At 43.3% G+C, this 16,003-nt stretch overlaps 1 protein-coding gene across 3 annotated transcripts in view; it reads left to right on the top strand.

Annotated features, from left to right (window-relative positions):
- The first annotated feature begins 3,822 nt into the window (after positions 1 to 3,822).
- The window catches only part of PTGER3 (prostaglandin E receptor 3), a 153,643-nt gene continuing 141,462 nt past the window's right edge, over positions 3,823 to 16,003 (top strand). For 2 of the 3 annotated variants that reach the window (XM_066376568.1, XM_066376566.1), the window contains exon 1: positions 3,824 to 4,972. In XM_066376568.1, the coding sequence (XP_066232665.1) occupies positions 4,079 to 4,972 (894 nt within the window). In that variant the 5' untranslated portion in view covers positions 3,824 to 4,078. Of the gene's footprint in view, positions 4,973 to 16,003 lie in introns of all 3 variants that reach the window. The other variant, XM_066376567.1, reaches the window with a different exon arrangement.

Raw genomic sequence — 16,003 nt, 5'->3', positions numbered from 1 at the left:
AGGTAAGCCCAGGGTTTCGAACCGGCGACCTCAGCATTTCCAGGTCTACGCTTTATCTACTGCGCCACCACAGGTCAGGCCTTTTTTTTTTTTTTTTCCTTAAGCTGGAAACAGGGACAGTCAGACAGACTCCTGCATGCGCCAGACCGGGATCCAACCGGCACGCCCACCAGGGGCGAAGCTCTGCCCCTCCGGGGAGTCGCTCTGCTGCGACCAGAGCCACTCTAGCGCCTGGGGCAGAGGCCAAGGAGCCACCCCCAGCGCCCGGGCCATCTTTGCTCCAATGGAGCCTTGGCTGCGGGAGGGGAAGAGAGAGACAGAGAGGAAGGAGGGGGGGGGGGGTGGAGAAGCAAATGGGCGCTTCTCCTATGTGCCCTGGCCGGGAATCGAACCCGGGTCCCCCGCACGCCAGTCCGACACACACCAGGCCGACGCTCTACCGCTGAGCCAACCAGCCAGGGCGAGAGTCAAATTTTTTAAACTTAAACTATACAGGTAGGTACATTCCTTATTAAGGTAGCGCCCGCACGTGGTATTTTATGGAAGAGCCGCACTCAAGGGGCCAAAGAGCCGCATGTGGCTCACAAACCATGGTTTGCTGACCAGGGCTATGCCATATTTTATATCCCTGTGACTATTTCTTAACTATCAATTTGTGTTTCTTATTTAATTTATCTCTTTCACCCAGCCCCTCCAACCCTCCTCCCCTCTGGCCACCACCAATCCATTCTTTGTGTTTACTAGTCTGTTTCAATTTTGTTCCATGAGAGGTAAAATTTTAAAGAAGCTGACTTCATAAATAAAATGAGAATAATTCAGCTTTATTTTCTCCACTATATCAATCATAGAAAGGTCTTAAATTTTAAAATAAAATATATAATTACACTAGAAATGTATTGCTGAAAAATTAAATATGTACTTTCTTTAGATAAAGTGTATATCTAAGAATAACATCAAATATTTTACTTTTCAAATGACATTCTAGAAAAATACTTTCCCAATTTTGGGGCTGAGATTAATTCAAACTAATAAAACAAAAGTTCAGGGAATATTTAAAAAGGAAATCACTTCACTATTCCTTTCTAGATATTGTTCTCATTAGAAACATGACATTTAAAAATAAAATTGTGGCCTGACCTGTGGTGGCGCAGTGGATCAAGCATCGACCTGGAACACTGAGGTCGCTGGTTCAAAACCCTGGGCTTGCCTGGTCAAGGCACATATGGGAGTTGATGCTTCCTGCTCCTCCCCCCCTTCTCTCTCTCTCTCTCTCTCTCTCATCTCTAAAATGAATAAATAAAAATAATTAAAAAAAATAAAAAAAATAAAAAATAAAAATAAAATTGTGAAATGCAAGACAATTTCAATGACAGCAAACTACAAATTAAAATGAAATTAGTAATGTGATTAAACCCTGTTTTTAAAATGGAGTTTAAACTCCATTTAAAAAGTATAAAATCTTAAAAACTATAATACCTTATAAAGATTTTTTTTTTCAAACTCTTATACAGAATCAAAATAACACAGAAAGAAAGAATGCAGGAGAACATACTCCATTCTCATCATCTACCACTCATTTATAACTCAAAAAGATACCAAGTAAGCTGGAAAGGACAAACTGACATGACCAGCTCCAAAAGTCAGTCTGAAGTCAGAGTAATGGTCTTCATAGTACGCTATGATTAGGTCTAATTTCTTAAATACAAGGAAAAATAAAGTTTGTAAATAATTAAATTTTTTTTTTTCATTTCTGGACAATGTGAAGAGACCAAAAAGAAAAGTAGACTTTGCAACAGCTGTCTTACCATTGATTTTTCATGCCCTGAGGGTCTTGATGGTATATTTATGTGAAGGACACTGTGCTTCTCAAGAGAAGACAGACTGGAGAATTGCTAAAAAACCTTGGGCATACCTTTTAACTTCATGGGGCCTCAAGTTACCTCACCATAAAAGGGGATTAATAAAAAATAGCAAAAGGACTTTGTAGGATATCTGATAAAATGGGAAAATATTTATGAAAACACATAAAATATTGTCTTAAGATGTTATTGGATGGCCCTGGCCAGGTAGCTAAGTTGCTTAGAGCGTCTTCCATATACTCCAAGATTGCATTCAATCTCTGGTCAAAATGCATACAAGAATCAACCAATGAATGCATAAATAAATGGAACAACAATTCGGTTTCATTCTCTCCATCTTTTTCTCTAAAAATCAATTGATCAACAATTTTGTTTTCTTTTTCCAAGTGAAAGGAGGGGACGCGGAGAGACTCCCACATACTCCTTCTCACTGGGATCCACCTGGCAACCCCCACCTGGAGCCAATGCTCTGCCCATTTAGGGCCATGCTCCCAATGAAGCTATGTTTAGCACCTGGGGTGGAGGCTCCAGGAGCCATCTTCAATACAGGGAAGTGGGGGCTGATGTGTTGGAACCAATGGAGCCATGGCTGCAGGTGATCACTTCTGTGTGCTCTGACTGGGACTCGAACCCTGGACATTCATATGTGGGGCAGATGCTCTACCAATGAACCAACTGGGAAGGGCCAATACAAATTTAAAAAAATGTTATTTGGCAAGTGTGCTCATTTCACCAACGGTGAAGGCTTTCCTAGTATCTAAATACAGTTTCTAGTCCTAATTGTGTGAGAATGAGCAAGCCTTAGAGCAGGGGTCCCCAAACTACGGCCGCAGGCCACATGCGGCCCCCTGAGGCCATTTATCCGTCCCCCACCGCACTTCCGCACTTCCGGAAGGGTCACCTCTTTCATTGCTGGTCAGTGAGAAGAGCATAGTTCCCATTGAAATACTGGTCAGTTTGTTGATTTAAATTTACTTGTTCTTTATTTTAAATGTTATATTTGTTCCCGTTTTGTTTTTTTTACTTTAAAATAAGATATATGCAGTGTGCATAGGGATTTGTTCATAGTTGTTTTTTTTTATAGTCCGGCCCTCCAATGGTCTGAGGGACAGTGAACTGGCCCCCTGTGTAAAAAGTTTGGGGACCCCTGCCTTAGAGAATGGTTGGAGGCTTTGTAAGGGTAAGCTTCTTTCCTGTGCCCCCGCCCCTACCCCCATTTCCCATAGGGTAGGCGTTGACTTCACGGCTCAGATATGCAATTGGTTGCCGCTTGTCCCTAGCCACTTTTGCTGACATTTAGCTGACTTGTTTTGGGGGGGTGGGGGTAGGGATTTAGGTGGGAGGTGGTAGTTGGGATATCTTCTTTGAATTCTACCGTCAGATTTTATTTTGTTTTCCTGAACCTATTTCCTTAAGTACCGAGGCACTACTTATTTTTTAAGTTTCAGTGCATCACAGGAGAACGGAGCACCCTGGCCAGCTCACGATCATTCCAGAGTCCCGAAGTAAAGAAGGAAAAAAAAGTTCACAATCAGTTATACAAAGGAGTGTAGTTTGCCCCTAAATTACTTAGGGACAGGTGAGTTTTAGTTGCCAGGATTACAAAAGATCTTCCAGGGGAGGATCCAGACCCTGTGGGGGGAGGAAGAGGAGAGCGGGCGCTATCAGTCCACCTGGGCAACTTGCATGGGGCTGGGAAGTTCAGCGACACATTTTAGCTCCCGTTGCCCAAAATCGCTCCCCTGGCAGAGACGGGAGGGACGCGGAGCGGGAGAGGGCGTGGCGTCCGGTCCGGCCAGAAGCTCCGCTCTGAGAGAGGATCCCTCCTGGAGGTTTTCCCAGCTCAGGCGGCCAAGACCGCGGTCACGCCGCAGCCAACAAATACGCTCGGCGGCTTTTCCCGCTCCTCCCACCGCACCGAAGCCCTCACCCACTGCGCTCCGCCCCCGCGGCCTCTTAGAAGGGGCGAGGCGCCTCTCCGCGCCTGGGAGCGAGAGGCTTCCCGCAGCCGAGGGCGCGGTGGCCTGCTTGGCCCGAGCGCCCAGACGCTGCGCTGCGGGTGTAGCCAAGTGAGGCGGCGGCTGCGCCCGCAGCATGGAGGGCGGCCCCGCCCCAGCGCCAGTCCAGGTGGCTACCCACCTCCGCCGCCGCCTGCGCCTCGTCCACCAGCTCCCACTGCTGTTCCGCGCCTGCCGTTCTACCCTCATCTCGAAGCCGACATGAAGGAGACCCGGGGCGACGGGAGCGCCCCTTTCTGCACCCGTCTCAACCACTCATACCCGGGCATGTGGACGCCGGACCGCCCCGCGGAGGCGCGGGGAAACCTCACGCGTCCGCCGGAGACCGGCGAGGATTGCCGCTCCGTGTCCGTAGTTTTCCCGATCACCATGCTGATCACCGGCTTCGTGGGCAACGCGCTGGCCATGCTGCTGGTGTCGCGGAGCTACCGGCGCCGGGAGAGCAAGCGCAAGAAGTCGTTCCTGCTGTGCATCGGCTGGCTGGCGCTCACCGACCTGGTGGGGCAACTGCTGACCAGCCCCGTGGTCATCGTCGTGTACCTGTCCAACCAGCGCTGGGAGCACCTCGACCCGTCGCGGAGGCTGTGCACTTTCTTCGGTCTGACCATGACTGTCTTCGGGCTCTCCTCGCTCTTCGTCGCCAGCGCCATGGCCGTCGAGCGGGCGCTGGCCATCCGGGCGCCGCACTGGTACGCGAGCCACATGAAGACGCGCGCCACCCGCTCCGTGCTGCTCGGCGTGTGGCTGGCGGTGTTCGCCTTCGCCCTGCTGCCGGTGCTGGGCGTGGGTCAGTACACTATCCAGTGGCCCGGGACGTGGTGCTTCATTAGCACCGGGGGAGGTGGCAATGGGACTAGCTCCACGCGCAACTGGGGCAATCTTTTCTTCGCCTCCACCTTCGCCTTCCTGGGGCTCTCGGCGTTGACCATCACCATCGCCTGCAACCTGGCCACCATTAAGGCCCTGGTATCCCGCTGCCGGGCTAAGGCCACAGCGTCGCAGTCCAGCGCCCAGTGGGGCCGGATCACGACTGAGACGGCCATCCAGCTCATGGGGATCATGTGCGTGCTGTCAGTCTGCTGGTCGCCCTTGCTGGTAGGTAGTTCCAGGGCATGCAGGGGTCTGGGTGGGGCGCCTGCGGGCAATGGAGACTTCTCAAAGTGACAGCACGAGCATAGGTGCGTTTGCAACCACAAATCATTGGGGAGGCCTTGCTGCCCGCGCTGTCTTTGGAAGGCAGCTATGCTCACCACTATACCACCAACGCCAACTGCAGCCGCGCTGTCTTTGTTGAAACCACAGAATTGAGTTCCTCACTGACTTGCTGAGCGCCTTCCAAGTACCAGTTATTGAGTTAGGTTCTGGGTATACATGCATGGAGACCGCAGGGGCGCTCACATGCTAATGGGAGAGAGTACGAGGATACCTAGCTGTGATTTTATCGCGCGTGTGCAGATAGAGGTTTCTCCTGGGTGCATTATAAACAGAATGACGATGACACCTGTAGCCTGTGGCTGTAGTTTTTCACCTTATTTCAAATACCTCTCGCACGGTGAGGTTGTTTTCAGTCTGCAAAAGCCCTCTACCTGTGACTGCCGACAAGCACAGCGCTCTTGTAACTTCTGAACCGCTGTGCGCTGGATCAGCGCAGACCACGCTGACCTTCCTTGCAGGCTCACTCTAGACTAGAAGCAGGAGAGTGATGATGCGGTTGTGTCTGCAGCCAGCCTCAGCCGTGTGGAATGGTGCTGGATCCTAGACAGCGCCCGAACTGACAACCAGTTTCCCCCAGGGCTTGTAACTTCCGCTGAACTCTTCAGGACTGGGGCAAAACCAGTCCTGGGATAGGAGGTAGGGGTTTCTGCGTTTCCCAGCTCCTCACAGCGGCGTACAGTTTTGGAGCAAGTGATGTTTCCACAGGCTCCTCATCTAACAGCCAATCTTACATCATAGTTTGCTCTATGTTACTTTTAGCTGGAGATTTCTGTGGGTAAATTTACTAAATCTTAATATTTAGGCCCCAAGCAGACTGGCTTCATAGAAGTTATGTTGCAGAAACAGCAGGCTGGCAGAGTTATAACAGATTATATATTGGACTTGGAAAGTTATTAGACAGCTGTGAAAAACTTCTGAAACCCGTGGACATAGTTTTCAGAACGCACACAAGTATAGTTCTTCTTTTTAAATTGTAGTAAAATATACATAACATAAAATTTCCCATTTTAACTATTTTAAGTGGACAGTTCAGCGAGTTACATATATATTGATGTCGTTGTGCACCACTTACAGTTTTACATCTCTTGTATTTAAAAATAGAACCATAGTTCCTTTCCCCCTCCCACCCACGCTCTCATTTGACAAAGCAGATATTCCGGAATACCTGTGTTTAACTGGTGTAGTATATTTAGATCATGAGTCTTAGCTCCAAATCAGTAACAGCGCTTGGTAACAAGGGAGAGATATGCTGGGACCTAACTGCCCACAGATCGCTGTGTGGTCATAGTTTTGCATTCCAGCAGCTAGAACTCAGGCTGATGTCATCACCATGGCTTATCAAAACCAGTACCAATTTTAGACATTTATTTCTGTGGTTGAGAAATGGAGTGTGTAGGTGGCCAAACAGAGGGGAGAAGGAGTTCTAAGTAATGAACACTTTACTAAACTGTGATAATTAACATAGCTATTTGAATTTTTCACAGCTGTCATTTGAGTCCCAAGTTCTTGAGTTTGCTCTATCATACCTTATATCCTGAAAAAAATACAATTAAGTGTGCTTATCCATACAGTTAACCAAACTTACTGTTTTGTTTTCTGAAGTAAGAAAGATATTATGTAGTGTGTCTTTTATTTCAAAACTTTGATCTAATTCCATGAGCTCAGTGGCCTTAGGAAGACTTTAGATCAATTCTGAGAATTGTAACTGAGAATGGCCAAACGTACTCTCTTAAGACAGACTGTATTTGGAAATAGTCTTGTCTAATTTCAGTTACTATCTGCATTCAAACAATATCTATTGGTTTGCAGCATTTTATCAGACATTTTATTAATTTGGTTCACATAAAAACAATAAACTTAAATTTAATGATTGATTTTATCGAAGAGGAGAAATTCAAGAGTTACAAAATTGGTGTTTTTTAAACTAATGCAAATGGTTCTATCTTCTGTTTTGTGCAGCATTGAAATCAAATCTCCAAATATCTTCAGAAAGCTCTCCAGCAAAATGCTGAAATTATTTCCAAGGAAAGAAACTGGCAAAACAGCTTTCTTAATAAGTGAGGGAATTAAAAGAATAAAAACACCAGAACTTAGTGAATTAAATTTTCAGTGTATTAATGTTAAAGTGAGAGGTCGTTCTTTAAGTGTTTTTTCTTAACTATGGGTAAAATATAGATTTTATGTTAGCTTTTTTTGAGTTGGGCATAAAATACTAATATAATTATCCAAATTCCCTACTTAAAAGAATTTGAGTATATCTTATCTTGGAAGACTATCATGATTAATTGTTACTGCTAGAAAACAGAGAATAAGAAAATATAGAAACAGCTACAAGCTCCCACTACTTAAATACTTTTTTTTAAAGCTCTTTTTTTCCCCCTTTTTAAAATTTTTATTGTGACAGAGACAAGAGAGAGACAGATAGGGTCAGACAGACAGGAATGGAGAAAGATGAGAAGCATCATCAATTCTTCCTTGTGGCACTTTAGTTGTTCATTGATTGCTTTCTCATATGTGCCTTGACAGGGGGGGGGGGGAGCTATAGCAGACCAAGTGACACCTTGCTCGATCTAGATGAACCTGTGCTCAAGCTGGCGACCTCGGGGTCTTGAACCTGGGTCATCTGCATCCCAGTCCGACGCTCTATCAACTGCGCCACAGCCTGGTCAGGCTTAAATACTTAAATATAGGTTATCTATGGTGCAAACAAAAGCTTTTCTACTTTTTCCCCCAGAAACTTTACAAAGTACAATACAAGATGTGGAATTGAGTGAGAATACAGTGGAAAACAGTCACTGTGATAGATGGTCTGTCACTCTTAGCCCTGGTTTATGTTTATTTATCAGTCTTTGGAATTAGCCAGTTGACTCAGCAATTTGTTTAACATTGTATTATTATTATTGTTATTTTTTTATGAACCACAGTCACCAAATAGTTCAGTTATTAGACATGATAGGCATGATTCCAGAAGCAGGAATAACCTTAGGGTGTTGTTGAGAGAAGCTATGAGAACATTTTGTGCTTTTGTAAACCAGGCATTCTCCAGACAGGTACAGTGTGGCTAATACCGTGGCTAATGTTGTAGCTATCTTAAAAATAGTAAATATAAATTAACATTGAACATTATGAAAAGTGAGGTATGAAGAACAGTTTCTCATTTAGAACTTTGGAACTGGATAAAAGCAACCTTAGAAATTTTGCCTTTAATCTTGAACCAGTACATTCTCTGCTCAGTATCCACAAGTGCAGATACACATGCTTAGAGTCAAGAGAATGTTTCACAATGTAGATGTAATTTTTTTTGCTAACATTTTTTTTTTAATTTAAGGAATCATTGTTATATTTTGACTAATAAAATATTCCTGAAATATACTACATGTGATAGATTAAAGTCATAATGTTGTTTCATAGTATAAAAAACTTTGGTTCAATTGTTAATTTTCACTGCCTATACATTTTTGCCATACTCAGGATATAGTTTCAGGGAAAATGATTGAACATGTGAATTGGCATTATAGGAAAAAATCTATAGTTTGCTTTTATAAGAATTGAGGAGGTTATTTAGAAGCCTTTAAGTTTTTTTTTTGTTTGTTTGGTTTTTTAGTTTACTGCAATACATTTCAGACACTGCAAAAGTATATTAAGTAGACTTATGAAAAATTGGTCAAAGTTATCATCTATTCAAAGAAGCTGAATTCCCACATTTACAAGTGAAACAATTAGAGAACAATAAAAGAAAGGATATAATTAATGCCTTTGACTCTGGGACTGAAGTCCATCTGAATTTGGCAAAGTGGGCTTCTGGGAAGAGGTGGGATGACGTAGCTTGAACGCGGAGGGGGGTGGTGAGAGTGAGAGGGCTCAGGAAGCCGGCTGCATGAGAAAAAAGTGTGCACACTGGCACAGTAGGAAGATGGTTTGAAAAGGCTCATGGGGCCAAACTGAGGTAGTTAAGATGAACCTAGGATAAGGATTGTTTTCTTTTGCTGGCAGGCAGCACAATGTCTATTTATTTATTTTTTTATTAGGGAAGAGAATTTAAAAAAGATTGGCAATGCTGTAATGTGGATAGATTTGGGCTGGAAAAGGGAAAGTGAGATGAGTTATGGCTTGCTTTTTTTTTAAATTTTTTTTATTTATTCATTTTAGAGAGGAGAGGGAGAGACAGAGAGCGAGAGAGAGAGGAGAGGCAGAGAGAGAAAAAGGGGGAGAAGCTGGAAGCATCAACTCCCATATGTGCCTTGACCAGGCAAGCCCAGGGTTTCGAACCGGTGACCTCAGCATTTCCAGGTTGACGCTTTATCCACTGCACCACCACAGGTCAGGCTGGCTTGCTTTTTGTTAGGATCTGAGGGTAGAGATAGTAGGAAGAGATAAATCAGAGAAGGAAAAGTAAGAGAGAACTAATGCTATTAGAAATGATCGATTTAAAGAGTGATTGAGTCAACATTTCTTATACATCTATTATGTCTTAATCGCTAAGTTAAATTCTCCATTTAACTGCATCCTGTGAGAGTGCCACTGTTGTCTACATCATTCAGATGAAGAACTCAAGTATAAAAAAATATTAAAATAATTCAGGACATATGACTCAGTTTATTTTCAATTCTATTGTATATTTGTTTGCTTGCTTAGATAGAGGCTATGAATTCTAGTCTTATTAGTGGCACTGGGCAAGTTATATTTCTCTCTGTAAAATATAGGGGTAAGACTAATAGATTCTAAAGTCTTTGTCTATTTATGTTTTTTAGGGGGTTTCTTATTTGAGAGAAGCATGGTTTAATGAACTAGAATGAGAAATTTGGGAAAGAGACTGGTAGATTAAAAAAAAATTATTTTTTTTTTTAAAGCAAGAGAGTGTACGGGAAGACAGACAGAAAGGGACAGATGAGAAGCATCAACTCATAGTTTCAGCACCTTAGTTGTTCATTGATGGCTTTTTCATATGTGCCTTGACCGGGGTGATCCAACAGAGCCAGTGACCCCTTGCTCAAGGCAGTGACCTTGGGCTCAAGCCAGCCAAGTTGAGTTTCAAGTCAGTGGCCATGGGGTCATATCTGTGATCCTAAACTCAAGCTAGTGACCTCGGGGTTTCGAACCTGGGCCCTCAGCATCCCAGGCTGATTCTTTTTTTTTTTTTTTTCATTTTTCTGAAGCTGGAAACAGGGAAAGACAGTCAGACAGACTCCCGCATGCGCCCGACCGGGATCCACCCGGCACGCCCACCAGGGGCGACGCTCTGCCCACCAGGGGGCGATGCTCTGCCCATCCTGGGCGTCGCCATGTTGCGACCAGAGCCACTCTAGCGCCTGAGGCAGAGGCCACAGAGCCATTCCCAGCGCCCGGGCCATCTTTGCTCCAATGGAGCCTTGGCTGTGGGAGGGGAAGAGAGAGACAGAGAGGAAAGCGCAGCGGAGGGGTGGAGAAGCAAATGGGCGCTTCTCCTGTGTGCCCTGGCCGGGAATCGAACCCGGGTCCTCCGCACGCTAGGCCGACGCTCTACCGCTGAGCCAACCGGCCAGGGCCCCAGGCTGATTCTTTATCCACTGTGCTACCGCCTGGTTAGGCCTGGCATTATTTATTTATTTATTTTTTATAAGAATTGTAGATCCTGAGTGACTAGGGTTTTTGGACACAGTATATAAAATGGTGGATTATTTAAATCAGTGTTTTTCAACTGCTGGTCCACAGACTAGTCTGCCAGAAATTCTGTGCCAATCCGTGAAAGAGTTACATATTTTTCGCTCCATAAGATGCACCTGTCCATAAGATGCACCTAGGAAGAAAATAAGAAAAAAAATATTCTGAACCAAATGGTGCGTTAAAATATTTAATAAAATATACCACAATAATATTTCAACAATGTAAACTCAATAACAATATTAACAACCATTAGCACTGTTATTAACAAATGAGAAGAGATTTTAATGTTCAAATACTCATTCTACATGTTTTCCAGTGCAGTGCCCCTCAGCAGCTAAAAACAAACAAACAAACAAAAAACAACAAAAAAAACATTTGCTCCATAAGATGCACAGGTATTTTTCCCTCCACTTTGGGGAGGGGGGAGTGCGTATTCTAGAGCGAAAAATATGGTAACCACCCTGATGTTATATGAAGATTATAGACCCAATGGTCTTAGTCTAATTTCTTATACTCAGGGTGATTTCTGCCTTAGCGGTCTCTGAAATAATTCTCCTATTATCACCTGTCCCCAAGTGTAAAAAGGTTAAAAACCACTGATCTAAATGATGTATTCAGAAAGCCAGTATAACTTGAAGATTGAGATAAATCAGAGCTAAAAATAAAGAAAAAAAAATGCAGAGTTTTAAATTTCGAGTTTATCAGAGAGAGCCAAGAATTAAACACTTCTTAAGCCATCAGTTTGAAAAAACTCAGATGGTTCAGAGTTGTAGCATAATTGGGATTCATTGGCTTTTCTCTTCTGAAAGAACTGTGAACGTCAATGACTCAATTCTGAAAGTTTCCACAGGTTCAGCTTTCTGGGAATAACACTGAGGAATATGCACTACCAGCATTTGTAACAGATAATGATTCTTCTAGGGGTGCTGGGAGGTGGTTTTGAGGGGTATTGGGTGTCATGTTTGACTTTTCAGATAGACCTTGTATTACAGGGAAGCAGTGGAGAGAAATGCCCCCCAAAACTTCTTAACTTTGTCATACTTTTATAAACTACCAGTGTTTCACATTTATCTCGTTCATGCCTTAAGACCCTACTAAGGTCAACAGCTATAATCTGTGAAATTCTGACTCCTCATTTTCCTCAATTCCTTACCATAGAGTTAAGCAAGGAATTTGTATTTCAACTCGAGCCCTTCTTCTTGAGGATTATTAGGTGGCCTCTCAAGTCCCCCTTTTTCCTAGAAAATTTCAGCTTTCATAGAATAAAAAGCCCAATTTTTCTTGCGGTTCTCTTATATCTTGTCTCCTAAGTGTATGCTAACATTTTTATTTTTTATTATTATTTTTTATTTATTTATTTTTCTGTATTTTTCTGAATCTGGAAACGGGGAGAGACAGTCATACAGACTCCCGCATGCACCCAACCGGGATCCACCTGGCACCAGGGGCGATGCTCTGCCCACCAGGGGGCGATGCTCTGCCCCTCCGGGGCGTTCTGCCACGACCAGAGCCACTCTAGCGCCTGGGGCAGGGCCAAGGAGCCATCCCCAGTGCCCGGGCCATCTTTGCTCCAATGGAACCTTGGCTGTGGGAGGGGAAGAGAGAGACAGAGAGGAAGGAGGGGGGGTGGAGAAGCAAATGGGCGCTTCTCCTATGTGCCCTGGCCAGGAATCGAACCCGGGTCCCCCGCACGCCAGGCCGACGCTCTACTGCTGAGCCAACCGGCCAGGGCCCATGCTAACATTTTTATAGTAAACATATAGTAATTCATTTCTTTTTTAACTATAATATTTATTTATTTATTTATTTATTTATTTATTTATTTAGGGAGAGAGAGAGGGACAGGGAAAGACAGACAGGAAGGGAGAGAGAGAGATGAGAAGCATCAACTCATAGTTGCAGCACCTTAGTTGTTGATTGATTGCTTTCTCATGTGTGCCTTGACTGGGGGGCACCAGCTGAGCTAATGACCCCTTGCTCAAGGCAGTGACCTTGGGCTCAAGCCAGTAACTTTGGACTTCAAGCCAGTGATGATGGAGTCATCTCTAGGATCCCACGCTCCAGCCGGTGACCCTGCACTCAAGCTGGTGAGCCCATGTTCAAGCTGGATCAGCCCATGCTCAAGCCAGCAATATTGAGGTTTCTAACCTGGGTCTTCAGTGTCCCAGGCCGATGCTCTGTCTACTGTGTAGTCAGGACAATTTTTTTTTTAATTTATTGATTTTAGTAAGAGAGGAAGGGAAGGGAAGAGAGAGAGAGAGAGAGAGAGAGAGAGACAGGACCATCAATCTGTTCCTGTATGTGCCTTGACCAGGGATTGAACGAGCAACCTCTGCACTTTGGGATGATGCTTGCAACCAAGCTATTTGTCCAGGTAAATAATTTGTTCTTATACAGAAGTGCTACTTGGACATTGTGTGACTTTCCAATGAGAGAGGTGCACACACATAGGGAAATAGCACTATGGAGTGAAAATTCTCTGTGACTCTGCCCTCTTTCCTCAGAACACTTCTCTCTCCATTTTCTCCATTTGCCACTTTACCCCATCCATCATTCAACAGTAGGTGCTAAACAGTCATCCCTCTTGGGTTGGCTAAGGCCTCAAGTTAGAAGTCACTTTGTTAGAGAAGCCTTCCTTGATCCTCTCTAGGCTTCGTTGGGTAATCTGGCCCTTTGGCCTCACAGCAGCTATCTTGCATTTCCCTGTCATAGTCTGAGTCACACTTCACTGGGCATATTGGGTAATTGACCTGCCAAAGAGTAGGTACAGTACCTGTCTTGTGCATTAATTGTTTTTTTCTCCTTAGAAACTTAATTGCCAGCCATACAGGTATGCCCAATACATGCTTTCTAACTGAATATCTAAGTGCCCTAATTGGAAGACAGGGTCTGGTCCCAGTTACATAAGCAATAAATTACGTGACCTTAGATAATTCACTTGATATTTTTGTAATCTATATTTTTATTTTCTGTAAAATAGTGATATAAACACCTGCCCAGTCCACTTCACAAGATGGTAATGAAAACCAAGATAAATGTGTGTGAGAATAATTGGATTATTCCTTCCATATTACACATCCTATTGTGGTGTTTTATTGTATAATAATGTTGACTTGTGTTCAGATAGATACACCTTTCCCTCAGGAACCGTGAGAGAAGAGACAAGTGATATTTTACAGCTTGGTTAGTTATTGTTCACTGGGGGAAATAAATGTGGTGGAGAATATACCTTTTCAGAAAGAAAGAAAAACAAAACAAAACAGTAAACGACATGCACTTATACTTTTACAAGGTATTGTAATTCATCCTCCACTCCCTGCCACACCGCCCTTGCTCTCCTGCATTCTCTCAGCTCTGGAATCCTTTTCCCCTCACAGCTGCTCATTCACTCTCTAAATCTGACAAGTGCTAGACCCCTTCTTCCCCTTTTGTTAAACCTGAGCAGTAACTACCTTCTTGTCATCCGAACACCTCTGGCATGGATCTAAAATAGGTCACCTTTCTTTCCAGGGAGGCACTTCCTGTATTTCTTGTTGTGCTCAGACGTGTCCTCATGCAAATGTTTGAGTCGAATTAATTGTGCATCTAGTTATTGTCTTAGGTCAGATTGTTCTGCAAACTTCTTATAAGTAGAGCCTGTGCCTTGGTTTTTCTCATTTTCAAAGGTGATCAGAAATGTTGGGGCTGAACAGAATTTCCACCAGACTCACATCTCAGAATTGAGTTTACATGAGCCTTAAATCAGACCAAAGTGTGAGACTCACTACAGCTGTAAGCTGCCTCACAGTTTGGCGAGGTCCTGACAAGGCATGAATATTATTTGCAGCTGACAAATTTACCATCAAATGGCAACATACTCTTGGGCAACATTCATAAGGAGGATATTTCAGTGGCCAATCTTGGCACTTATTCAAAATTTATGTATTATTTTACCAGTATTGATTTTTATGATAGGCATTTAAGGAGCTTAAATCTAAAAATAAAACATGGTATTAGAGATAGAAGAAGAAGCTTGATTTTTTACACCTTCTGTTAAAAAGAAAAAAATTGTTATTAATTTAGGTAAGAGTCATGTAATATAAATACAGGATAAATCCTACAACAAACAGCTATACTATTTTGAAAAATCTTGGTAATACAAAAACAAAAGGTCAAGTTGGAGCCAGAAGCCTATTTATGTTAAGCAATTATTGATCTTAAAAAATTCAAGTATGATTTTAAAAATATACTTTTCACTAATCCTTGGATATCTCCTGAAAGTGGATTTTGTTGATCTTTTTGTTCCTCTTTCTGAACACTTAGTAAGTGTCATTTTCTGTGGCTGAGAATATGCTGCTGTTGGTGTGATTCATAACAATTTGGAAAAAGAAGTATGTTGTTCATGTTGAAAATAGTGAAAGAGCTTGTGAAAAATTAGATGAATTTTGGGGAATTCACCAGATAGTGAAGTGGAGCATTAATTGTGGTCTTGATGTGAGACATTTCCCTGGTAACATCCTGCTAACAGCTCCCTTCTTTGAGTCATGGGGAACATGCACTTCTGATTTCCCCAAATCGATGAGTATCTCAGCAGTCCTAAGGCACCAGCAGAGGTTAGTGATCAAGTGACCACTGACTTGTGAGCAGTCCTGTTTCTTAAGACAAACAGACCAAAATTAGGCTGCTGAAGCAGATGAGAGCCCCAGACACATGTGATCTGGATTCTGGTCTTGGCTTTCCCACCATGTGATAGAAGCACTTTATCTTTTTGGTTTTCCCTTTCTTCATTAGGGAGATAAAACAATTGTCAACTCTACCCTTCTCTTCAGTTCTGACTTTCTTGCAGCTCTAAGGAGATGAAATCACCCCTGTCAGACATACTAAGTGAGATGCTTGGGGGGAAGCACCCGAAGGCTTCTTGGGAAGAAACGTAGAAATGTGTGCACATAGACAAAGTAGATCTTGCATTCCTTTATACAATCATCCTACAAATATTTACTGAGTGTCCCTATAGGCGGGCTGCTCTGCTCACCGTGGCGATACAGTGGTGACCAGAACTGCATCATGTGGTTACATGTGTTCAGCAGTTCTATAGCCTCTAGGACTGTGATTTTCAACCTTTTTCATTTCAGGGCACATATAAACTACTAAAATTCTGTGGTACACCAAAAAAATGTTACATTTTTTTGCCAATTTGACAAAAAAGGTATAATTTTGATTTATTCACACTGACAGTTATTGTGGTGGCTGTTGTCACTTTTTAATTTGACAACCTAAGGTAAAAGAGGT

The sequence above is a fragment of the Saccopteryx leptura genome, chromosome 3 (assembly GCF_036850995.1).
Source record: "Saccopteryx leptura isolate mSacLep1 chromosome 3, mSacLep1_pri_phased_curated, whole genome shotgun sequence".
Lineage (NCBI taxonomy): Eukaryota > Metazoa > Chordata > Mammalia > Chiroptera > Emballonuridae > Saccopteryx > Saccopteryx leptura.
Note: the sequence above shows the minus strand (reverse complement) of the source record. Positions and strands in the feature narration are given on the sequence as shown.